Source organism: Parasteatoda tepidariorum, chromosome 5 (genome assembly GCF_982258835.1).
Source record: "Parasteatoda tepidariorum strain Cologne lab strain chromosome 5, Ptep-v5.0, whole genome shotgun sequence".
NCBI lineage: Eukaryota > Metazoa > Arthropoda > Arachnida > Araneae > Theridiidae > Parasteatoda > Parasteatoda tepidariorum.
The window spans coordinates 63,682,355-63,695,096 of NC_141759.1; the positions used below are offsets into that span (position 1 = coordinate 63,682,355).

The 12,742-nt window shown below is 27.3% G+C and overlaps 1 protein-coding gene across 7 annotated transcripts in view; it reads right to left on the reverse strand.

Annotated features, from left to right (window-relative positions):
• LOC107438926 (uncharacterized) overlaps positions 1–12,742 on the reverse strand; it is a 53,204-nt gene that overhangs the window by 30,207 nt on the left and 10,255 nt on the right. For 4 of the 7 annotated variants that reach the window (XM_016051342.5, XM_071185702.2, XM_016051341.5 and 1 more), the window contains exons 4-7: positions 9,434–10,523; positions 3,816–3,894; positions 1,992–2,132; positions 1,828–1,906 (exon numbers count right to left, since the gene is read on the reverse strand). In XM_016051342.5, the coding sequence (XP_015906828.3) occupies positions 1,828–1,906; positions 1,992–2,132; positions 3,816–3,894; positions 9,434–10,523 (1,389 nt within the window). The remainder of the gene's footprint in view (positions 1–1,827; positions 1,907–1,991; positions 2,133–3,815; positions 3,895–9,433; positions 10,524–12,742) is intronic. The other 3 variants (XM_071185703.2, XM_016051343.4, XM_071185704.2) reach the window with 1 other exon arrangement.

Consider the following 12,742-nt stretch of genomic DNA (forward strand, 5'->3'; position numbering starts at 1 on the left):
ACTCTAACCACAGAATAGTGTTTCACTTCAAATGCAATTTTTTAAAGTACCACCTCTAGGCCTATATATCACTAGTCTGTTTTGGACAGAACTTTAAGATAATATTTTACAATTATACAAGTTTTAACACTTTAGTACTTCTCAACTGCATACAACTTTACTTTCATATTTTCTTATTGATGATATATTAGCTGCTTTTGACAATTTGAACGAAATGCACTTCTCCTCTTTATCGTAATACACAACACAAGCTAGATCCCTTTCAATAAGTCAATTGTCTTCAATGATAAAATTTTAAGACAAATATACAGTATTTTATTAAATTTCTAATTCACAGAATGAAAATTTAAGTTAACTTTTTAAATTCTCTTTGCAACAATAATCTTTCTGACTGGAGAATAAATGTTAGATATACATATATGCCCAGAAGCAGAATTTTTAAGCTAATTTGAAGCTTCATCTTCATAAATCAAAATTCGTCTGTGATCTAAATACAATAAAATGGAGACTATTATTGTAAATATAAGGTTCAACAAAACTTGAATTTGCCAATTATAGATAAAAACTGAATACAAGAAATGTATGGTTTTTCCAGACTGTAATTGGAAAGTGTTGGTTTACTTAAACATTCATATAGTGAAATTTGCACATGTAGATAAGATAAATACAGTAGAGAACGGATTATCCGGAACGATCGGAACCATCGCGATTCCGGATAACTTTTTTTTCCGGTTTTCTGAATCGCTACAAAATGTCGCTTTTTTAATGTTTATAAAACGAAACTAAAAAATTTTTTTGAAATAGTTTTAGAAATAATAAAAAATTATAAATAATAATACACCTAAGTTTAAATAAGGAAAGAAATTATGAAATAAAAATTATATACAGGCTTACATATGTCATTATTAACATTAATAACATACATAAGCTATTTGTGCTTATGTGAGATTCGTCTACAAACGGCTTTTGATCCATCCTCTAAATCAGTTCTTTCGTCAACTTGATACGCCGTACGCTCTAAATAACAAAATAGGCTCAAAATCTTGCAAGAAAAAAAAATCTTTTTAATGGAAGAAAATTAATTTCCGGTTCCGAATTTCATTCCGGTTATCTGGTTCTCCGATTTCCGGATAAGAGGTTCTGCACAGTAAAAAAAAAAAGTCTATACAAAAATTTATGCTTTTTCACAATTAATTTGAAACTTATACAAAACTTATACTTAAAAGGAAAAAACTTAAAACTTCCAAATATTAATTCAAAGAAAATAGCAAACCAAATTATTTAAGATTCAACACTGAAGAAATAGAATTTTTAAGTTTAGGTACAAAATAAATAATTATTAATTTAAATCACGTGAATACATTTTAACTGATTCAAACTATAATTCACTAATTGCACTATATTAAAAACTTTTTCCCAAATTTCAGTTCTTGCAACTGCATTATCAAAACACGGCACCTGCCTGATTAGTTGATTTATGTTCCAGATTTTGAAAATGAGAAAAATGATTTCTTATCGTTCATTAGTGAGGAGTGAAAAGAAAAATCTTAACTTGTTCACTTGATATCTATATAATTCAGCGACTCCATTAGCTTTGAAAATGGAAAAAAAGAAAGACATAGCCTAGTTAGCAACTTTCTTATTTATTTTTGAAACTCGAGATAAAAACATTATCTACAGATAGTGTGATATTCTTCAGTACTTGCTGCCATGTGCTTGTTCCTGCTACCGAGTATACAAAAAAAAAAAGAGAGAGAGAGCTTCTATTATTAGGATGTGTTTATTCCAGGAAGATTAAAAACATTTATAAAAATCAACTCAACTTACAACAGGCTTTTTAGTAGAGGTACTTGCACTTGGAGTTGATGTTTGAACAGGAGTTATTGTTAAGCCAGGTGTAATAGATCTAAAAAAAATAGATATAAATTAAAATCATAAAAAAAAAGAATATTTCTTTCATAAATAGTAAACAATATATAAGATAAACAAACCTTAAGTTAAAAACTTTTTTTTCTTTTACAGGACTCTCATCTGAACTTAAAGCGTTTATGTCAGATTGACTGCCACTTTGATCAGACACACTTGAAGAAGCTATTTTAATATATTTTCTTGTGTTGGCTGATACTGGAGTGCTGCAAAAAACAAATTTTCAATTCAAATTAAAAAAAGGTAATTAATTTTATAAATATCAAATTATATCTTCAGGAACATAGCTTTTTTTTAAATACGTTTTTATATATCTTTACAAATAGTATTATTGAGAAAGACTCACAGCATGTTCCCTTACCTTTTTTGGAGGTCAACTTTCAAATTGCATTAAAACTTGAGATACATTTTTGTAATTAGCATATAAAAGTGTAATTTTCACAATGTTAATGAAAAAAAAAATGCTTTTTTTTAAATCATATTTTTTATGTATTTATTTTTGAATTTTCCTTTCTTTTTTTTTAACCTTTATCAATTAAAATTGATACAGTGCATTGCTAATACTGATATCATCTAAAAACAATATTATAACTAAACTACTTACAATTTCTAACTAAAATGCTATACATTATATTATTAACATAAAACTAATCACTGAACATATAAAATCATAGTTTAACTAGTCCAATACTCTCACGAATTTGATAAAAATCCAATTTTTCAGCTAGATATCAAATAGAAAATAAATTAATTTAGATCAGGAAATACAAAAAAAATTGGTTATTCTAAATTACTCTAAGCAGAACAAGTCTTTTGTCAATATTAAAATGCACAAATTTCATATTTAATAAGCTTTAAAAGAAATTGAAAGAGACATAAGCTTAAATTAAATAAGCATAACTGGATATTATTTAATTGTGTACATTAAACAAATTATTTTAAATAGATCATTCCATTTGAAATGGTCCTAGATAAAAAGGAACAAAAATTTTGAAGGGACTAAAAAATTTATCTTATTATTATTTATTTATTTTTAACAAGTAAATGACGAAAAAAGAAACTAAAAGACTGGGAATGACTCTAACCCAAATGTGTGATAGAAACTCTACAACAACTATCATCAACAGACTTGCAAGTGGACGCACAAAATGCTTATGAAAACAGCCTTTAAAACATGCACCCATTGCCATGGCCATCAGGCTTTTGCCTGCAGCATATTCAAGATTCCTTAAGCCTTGCTTGAGAGTATTTCATTCCCAACCCACTTTTCTTGAGTTAGACTTCTTGAAAATTAAAATCCTATGGATCCTTACTGATAAGGGGTTTTTATAGTTTTTTCTCTCCATGTAACACAAATGCAGATGAGTTGCTTTAAAAAGTCCTCCACAAAGGGTAGTTTATCCCAATGCTTGATCCATGAGTTTCCTTGTCTTTTGGGTTGGGTTCATAATTACAAGCACTGATAAACTCTAAATTAGGTCAGCTGTTCAATGTCAGTTATAAAATAAAACTCACTGATAAGCAACAACAGAAAAAAATTTTAAGATAAAACAAAATATCGAATCTTAAAATAAATAGTATTTTAGGCCCTAACAGACTTTAAAAATAAAAATAATTAGATCAGGAAACATAAACAAGAAGTTTATTTTCCTTTCTAGATGTAAATTAGAACTATCATATTCATAGAATTGAATAAGACGACGTCAATTACAACAGGCTACTAACAATAATAAGATGCTCTCCTGTACAATAAAACACCTGGTTGCCATTAGTAATCAGAACATACTGAATATTTCAAGAGGGTCAACTGATTTAGCTTACCCTTGCAGTTTTAGACAACTTATCACCTAAAAAATTAAAATATTAAGAATAATATTTTTAAATTTTACCTCGTGGCAGCTGCCACTCGTTTAACAGAAGTTTTAGGCATAATATTTACACCAGTTGATTGAGCTTCAGATGAGTTTTCTAAAAAGGAAAAAAAAAGAATTAGAAGTTTATCAAATTTTGATCCATCACAGTCAGAATTTAATTCATAATTAAAATATTAGTAGTTAAATTACAAGAAATTTACAGATTAATTACATTATTAGCAACACAATGCTTTTTTCGTAAAGTTATGTGAAATAACACTTTTTTGCAAGTAATATGTTAGTTACGTAATTGTTATAAGTTGTAATAGTTTTTATGATTAAGTTTTATCAATTTTTGACCATCTTACTTTGTGCTAATAATGAAAATGGTTTAAGATGTCAATATGAAGAAAAGTCACAATATCATACAATGAAGAAGCATTTTTGGTGTAATTTTTTATTGTTTGAAAAACTACTTCAACACTGCATTGTTTGGACTTAAAATATGCAAAAAATTATTGATTTTTAATAATTTCACCTACATAGAAAATTATACTAACTGACAATTTTTTTAAAAGTTTAATAGCCTTTTATATAATTGAGCTTTTTTTTTTGTTAAGAAGCTCAGACAATTCATTATAACAAGGTAGCATATATAAATCAAAACCTTTGCTTTGCACTAACTTTGTTTTAAAGAGAACAGAATTTTTATTTGAATTAATTCTGCTGAGTGTGCAATATGAAAAGAAAAAAATGGAACGTCCGAACAACTAATTTAACGATGGAATTTTCATATACAAATATTCAACCTAATACAGGGTGCGTCGCCAAATCTTTGAATAAAAAATAAGCACTTTTTAAAAACTTTTCAAGCACTTTACAAAAATTTTCAAGCACTCAAAAAATTCATATTCGTTAAGCGTTAAAAAAATAACAAGCGTTAAAAAAATAACAGCGTTAAAAAAATAGCGTTAAAAAATAACAAACGTTTAGCGTTAAAAAAATAACAAAAAGAAACGGGCGTAAATCGAAACAATCAGCACTTTCCCACATCACCGAGTGAATTCAACTTGACCCTGAACTCAGAACAAAAGTACCCTTACCCCCTACGTCAAAAAAAGTGTTAGAAGTAAAATAAAATAAACAAGAACAAAATTAAAATAAATTAAAAAGAAAAACATTTCATAAGGATCTGATATTCTCTATCCGAATTGGAACACTCGGGTTTCGGTTTCAAATGTGCGCGCATGTGCAAGTCATAACGCGGGTACGACCTATGGGTACGACATGAAGTCCGCGTGAATGATTACGAAGCAAACTCCCCATTGTTCGAGAAATGCATGGGATCCACCAGATATCACTGAAGGGAGAAAAAAAAATATTCGGAAAAAAAGCACTTTTTAAAAACGCCAGCTGAAAAAAGCACATTTAAAAGCTTTTAAAAACGAAATCCCCAAAAAAGCACCTTTAAGTACTTTTTACAAACGCTACGCACCCTGTAATAACAAAGGGACTTTATGACCTGGGATAGATTACTTAGTGCAGGTATTACCAGTTTAGATTGTTTCTGAAACTTATTCATTCTTGGATACATTGTTCAAAAATTTTAACGACATTTAAACAAATTTTGTTTTCTAACAACCAAACTGTAACTTCTGATTCTAATGGAGAAAAAAATAAAAATAAGGATTTGTTACTGTCCAGAAAAAATGCCCTAAGCATCAGGATTGATGAAATTTTCGAAACTTGTGGTGGTTGCAGAAACTGAAGAAATGTTAAATGATATTGATGATAGAAAATGAAACAGAACAATAATCCGCTTCAACAGCAGAAAACCTCAAAACTTTTGAAACAAGACACTTTCTGCTTTCACAATAATTTACAAATTTTGGGCTTATAAATATATGTGTTACTTCATCTTTTTTTTTTTTTTTTTTCTATAGCGAAGATTTTTTTACAGTGGATACAATTCTTTATACCTAATGTAAATTTATTAATTTTCAGGCGAATTACTCCTTTATTACTTTTGATGTTTTTTCGAGTCATTATTATGTGTTAATCTGCATTCATTGTTTTTCTGTATCATTCTCATTTCTAATGAATGGTCCCATGGGACATAATCTATCGTGATTCTACTGTAGTCCAATCTATTATTTACTATTTAAGTACATATAGAAATATTAATCTTTGAATATACGCATTATTCATGCTTATATTTAATACATATAAAATAAGTACTGACCAATTGTATCCATTTCTTAATTGAAATTTGCTGATAATTTAATCAGCAATAACAAAATTAAGATTATCATTTACATTTTTCATGAATTTAATAATTAAACTAAAATATTGATACTTCTGTGCAAGACTATTATACACAGTGTTGTCTATTCTGCATTTGCTTTATTACTCTTACTTAATTATAATTACTTTTTAGAAAGTTATTAAGCATTTATTATTTGAATAAAAACAAAATTAACTTGCTAGTGACAAAGTACATAATATAATTTTATCTTAATCTCATCAACTTATTAAAAAAGACTAGCTAACATTCCCCTGCTTTTAAAATATTTTTAAACATGAATGTAAAGTCAAAAAAAAAATTTCAGTTATAAGGTAGATTTCATCATCACATTAATATCACTTATACATCAACCATCCGGCTATTGCAAAAATATTAACCATTTAAATTTTATTGCCGATTGAAATGAAGTATAAACAAGTTTCGAGAACTATATTTTAATATGTACTTCATTCAGTCTTATTTCAATTTATTTCAGCAGCATCATTAGGGTTACAAGTTTGTCACAGGAAAAAAAGGATAAAAAAAATCACAAGAGATTTGCATGGAATTTTCAAAATGTCATAGGAAAACATATTATATATATATATATATATATATATATATATATTTAAATTATAGATTCACACACAATACATGCTCTGATTGGCAAACTAAATGCAATTAATAAAATTAATAAAAGTGTGTAAAAGAGGTGAATTTTTTTTTCTTTAAATTTTAGGCACTATAGTTTTATTCAAATCAAATATTACACATTTATGAATAATTCTTGTTTACGTTTTATCATGCATCACTAATTTTTCTTCTTTTTTTTAAACTTTGGAAACAATCGCTTATGCTAATCGCTAGTTGTAGACACTTACAAAATCAAATTGCCACTTTAGTTAGATAACGCTCTCTCAATCATTAATTTGTTTATCTATAAACATTGGAATGCATAAAAACGTCATTTTTTTATTGACAAATTCTTTTAAATATATTATCAATTTTACATTATCAATATAAAAACTTTTAAAAAACACTAATTGTTTTTAAAATGTAGGTGATATTTTTTTTAAAAAAAACTATAACTTTAAACAATTTTTTCGCAAATAGTAGCATTACAGAAAATTAGCGCAATCAAGAAAAAGTTTATAATTAGTGGAAACTCATGACAAATTTGCATTCCTAATCATTATTAATAACTGATAAATGGTGATTCTTATATTCTATTCAGCAATTAAACTATTGTACTATTTTGGTTTTACACAAAATAAAAGCAATAAAAAATATGTAGTAAAGATGCTTTAAAAAAGATGTAGATGGAGTAAATTAGAATTATGAAATGAAATTTGGATTTCTATATGTTTTATGTATGTAACTAAGTAATTTATCGATATAAAAGTGAGTAAAAAGTCAGAGAAATTGCTAGTCAAATTGCTTGATTAAAAACATTTTTACCTTCTTTTAAATAAAAATTTTAGATTGTTCAATGAGACTGCAATAGTCAACTGTTCCTTATTACATATTATTTTAATAAAGCAGAGTTAGATACTTCTTTTAAGCATATTCACCAAGAAAGAATACACTGATTAAATCCCCATAACAAAATTATACCGTCAATACTTTTGAAAATTGTTTAGAAATTAAAGCTTATGACTTCTAAAAATGTTATGAGGTATGTTTGTTATATGTCTATATTTTTGTATGAAATATATATATGAAAACAAAAGAGCATGTTTAAAATACAGCTTTAGAGAACAGACATCACTCAGTAATTGTAGAATAACTGAGCTGATTAACTTTTTTCTACCAGTTGCTAGAATAATTAGGATAATTCTACATCCTTGCTTCAATTCCACATTTAAAGTTTAGTTAACATAAATATTGAAATAACTAGTTACTGTTACAATTAAACAGATAATATATTGTTATAGGGACAAGATTCTTAATAAAGTTTTTATCCACCTCTACAAAGAAAAAAACTTATGCTTTAAAATTTTACATTATAGTAAAATTTTAAAGCATAATTATTGATTACCAACCAAATTTAATTTTTCATTCAAAAATATACTAAATGTGCCTAAACTAGGATATAAATTAAAAAAAGATTGAACATATTAAATAAAATTATGTTACAATAATAAATTTAAAAAATAACATGAAAAATAAAATTATGTTAATTCCATGACAAACAGAAATGTTATATAGATACATATGCCAACAAGGCTTTGAACCTGGATATTTCAGAAAGGGTCTAAAGATATATTGCATAGATTTCATAGTTAAATTAATAACGCAATTACTAAGTAACATAATAATTTAATAATCAACAAAAAAGATTAAATAACATTCTTTCCACATTCTTATTAGAAAAGTTTACAAATATTACTATTTAAGATTACTACTTCCTCATTCTTCCCGTGGCAGAATCAAAGCACCACGGCGACATTGTCGAAGAACCTTGCAGAGTTCTTGCAGAAAGATTTCTCGTTAGAAAAGGAATATGAAACAATACAAACAATATGAAAAATTGCAATCGTGCATTTGAGTATTTACTTTTTAAGGCAGTAATACCATCGAATTTTTAGCAGTTATTGCTATTGATTTTCGCCATAGATTTGAAATCAGATATTTCATATACAATATTATTTTTCGCAACCTAATCTCGAAACGAAACACGCACCTGAGGAGTCCGATTCGCGCAAGTTCGTTGTCGACCTTTTTTTTTGGCAACGGATTTCATGATTTTAATTAATTTTTTTATTGTGATGACTTACAAAATGCGACAAAGAAAATAATTAATGCGTTCCCCCCTCCAAAAAATTCGAGAATGTCACCTTTAATATTAGAATAAAAATTTATTAAATGCTCAATTAAAAAATATAATAGTTTTTGTTTTTTGTTAAGACGGCGCTTTTGTTATTTTAAATTGGTAACAAATATGTTTGTAATTATTAAAAATATCTTGTAGAAAGACATTAGTGCTAGGGACATTTGTCGTAGATAGCTTAAACACATTCTGCCACAGGGCTCATTCTTAAATTCTGTTTTATAAATTTAATGTTATTTTTTTACAAAAGAAGAATTAAAATGGCACAATTTTGAAGACAGAAATAATTTTAAAAAAAATTTCAGAAATAAATTTAAAACAGATGTTTAAATTAAACATTTTCATGAAAATATAGTTTCTAAAGCACAATAATTAAATTAAGTTCTGACTTAACAGAATATGGAACTAAATATTCCTAACAACTTAAAGCAAATTTATTTTATAAGACTTTTAAAGTTTAGAATTTCTTAAAAGGAACTAATTAATAATGAGGAACTAAAAGGCTGATTTTTTATATGAAAAATTTACAATACTATTTACCAATATGGATAGGTTTTTGAAGAAGTTCAGGTGGCAATTCCGAAATTTTTACACTCTGATTAACTGGTTTGTTCTCAGATTTTAGAGGTATGATAATTTTTTTTGGTTGAAAAGATTGACTTTCTGATGTGGCAGCATTTGGAGTCACCTTTGTGACTTTATATATTGATTTTTCATCATTTTTTACCAATGTTGATGCAACACGAAAAGGATTATGTAAAGAATGCTCTGATATTGCATTTACAGAAGATTTGTTAACTATTGGTTTACCATTATTGCTATTAGCACTAACTCGAACTGCACTGGGTTGAAACTGAGAAATAGCCCTTGGTTGAGTTATCACTTTAACATTCTGATGACCTTTAGGTGCACTAGCAGTTTTAATATCACTTTGCTTAACAGGAATTATTTTACACTGATTAGGAGTTTTTATTTCTGTCACCAATAGCTGATTTCTTCCAATACTCTTATCAAGTACTGGTGTAGAATTGCTTTGGCTTAATAGTCTTCCGGGATTACTATTTGTTTTACCTTCTAAAGGTGGAGAGGCAACTACCAATCTGCTTTGGTTTGAATTAGTTTTACTGTCAGTTGTTACATTTTGATTTTGAGTTCGAGGGTGAATTATTGAAGTTTTAGATTCAACAGGAATGTTTCGGTTAGGCTTAACATCAAGAGCCCCACTGAAGGTTAACATATTTCTATTACTTTGTGCCTTGTTTTCAGGGACTGAAGCATTTTGCGGATGGCGAACATTAGATTGGTTCTTTTCAGTTTGAGCATTGCGATTTGAAGCAGAAAATTGACATTTATTTTCAACTGAATTTGGATTGTTCAATTTTTGTGATGACTGTAACTTCATTTCTGAAGTTGAAGAGACAGGTGATAATTTATTGTTGGCTCCAGTCTGTGCAGTCTGATTTGCTAATGAAGCAGACTGGGTAGTTGATCTAGTTTCTACAGTTGCATTGGAAATTTGTCTGACTTGAGAAACAGTAGGTTTGTTTTCAGTTGAACTTGCAGAACGTGAATTAATAGGAAGAGTTTCACTAACAACTGCTATTTGTTTAGGTCTCATTTCTTTAGATCCCTAAAAGAAAAAAGGAACAGTGTTAAATCCAATCACCAAAAAGGAAAATATTAAAATAGAGATAAGAATATCAAGAATACTGAAATAGATTAAGAAAAGTACAACCAGCAAGAAAATGAAACAAGAAGTTCAAAAATCAAAGATTATCATAATTATGATTTTAAAAAAAATGATGATTAAAGCATGTAGGACTTTCGACAAAAGAAAAAGACCTTGAAAAACTCAACGAATAAAGTATAAACAAGAAATTGCTTTTCCTCTTTATTCCATTGAAGGTGTAACAAAGCATTGTTAAATATCAATGAAACTTCCAGGCAATATAATGATTTGAGAACTTTACAAACAATGAAAGTTATCAAAAACAATTTATTACAAGAAAAACTACCAATTTTAGGAGCTACCTAAATTTATTTCTCAACTTCTACAAATTTATTCGTATGCGAACTTAGTTACAAAAAAAACTATGAAAAACAAAAAAAGGTTAGAATCTCTGAAAACTAATTCACCAAACCAAACCAAAGACTTAAAACTTCATGCTTTGAAACAAGAATGATACAAAAAGCAATAGAAATATTTCAGAAGTTTTGCAATATGTGGGTTTAACAAGCCATAATTTTTTTCTCAGAATATAAAAAAATTGCATCAATTATTGTTCTGTGGCATTCATAATAATTATACGCAAGTATAACTGCTTAAATTAAATGTTTTGATGAATATCAGAAACACTTCCATTTTTGTAACAGAATTAAGTCTTTTGCTGCATTAAGTGTCCCTTTGGTCACTGTTAACTATTGATCACATATCTTTTAAAATGATGATTGTTGTATATAAATTATTAGTGATGTGCAGGTTAAAATTAGAATTTGGTGCAATTTTTGTAGTAAGAACAAGTTCTAGCAGCATAGAACAGTAAAAATTCTCTAATCTAGCAATTTTTAACACTTAATCATAAAATGTTTCAAGCATAGTTGTAAATACGAAGAAAGAAATTAGAACTATTTATTCCACTCTTTAAAGTAATTTATAAAACCATTTTTTATTCAAATTTTATTGTTTTTAATTTAAACCTATTAGTTTATACTTTAAATAAGTTAATTGGGGTCTTTATAGATTTAAATAAAAGCATAGATTTATACTTAACAGAAACATTGGAAATGGAAAGATGTTAAATACTATATTGAATTGAATTGAAAAAAAAATGTGTTGCAAATAAAACAAATGAAGAAAACCTTTAAAAAAAATCATATTACAAATGTAAATTAGTGAATGAAAGGCCCGAGTTAAGAATTTATCACTACGCCAAATGCCATAAAATTGTGAATTCAGTGAAAAAAATTGTGTTTTGGTGAATGATTTTTTCTATCGAAAAGAAAAATATATACTCCACTTGTCCCCGATATTTAAAAAAAAAGGTCAGAGGGAATTTTTCTGAACAACTCCTGTATTTTTATTCGATTACAGTAAATTTTTTTTTTTTACATATGTCGCATAATCAATTAAAATTATATCAAGTCCAGATAATGTAAGCAACAAGAGAGATTATGTGAACATGAGACAAACTATAATAAAATACAGATTACATCATCCGTGGTCGGACCACATATTGTGTGATGAAATTTATGTGTCGATAAAACAGATTAAATGGCACCAAATGTCATATTATCATCCAACAATTTTTATAAAAAATATGTTTTCTTGTGACAATAACATATACAGTAAAATGAGAATAACAATGTTGCTTTCGGTTTAGCCTTATAATTACTGCTCTAGTCTAAGAAGTAATCAAAAATTAACCCCCAACCTATTTTTCCCCCTCAAAGACGATAAAACATCTACATTTTTCCCCCTCTTCCACACTCATTGTATATTTACTGCTCTCCCCAACTGCAATATGACTCTTAATTTAAATTTGCATTTTATAAAATAATTGAATTTCAAGTAAATTTGATTTTTGTTTATAAGTTTTCTATGGGAAAAGATTATTCATAAATTTTTTTTAAAAAATTTGTCTTTGGCTAATACTTTTGATATTTGGCTAATTTACTGGCTAATAATATGAAGTCCTTAGAGAGGGCTTTATAATGGTCCACATTTAAAAAATTTTTTGATCATTGAAACATTCTTTGAATGCAATTATTTTAAGGGCTCAAAAATGTAAAATTATAAAGATGGAAATTTTTTTTTAAAAAATTATTAAATAGACAATATTTTCTTAATTT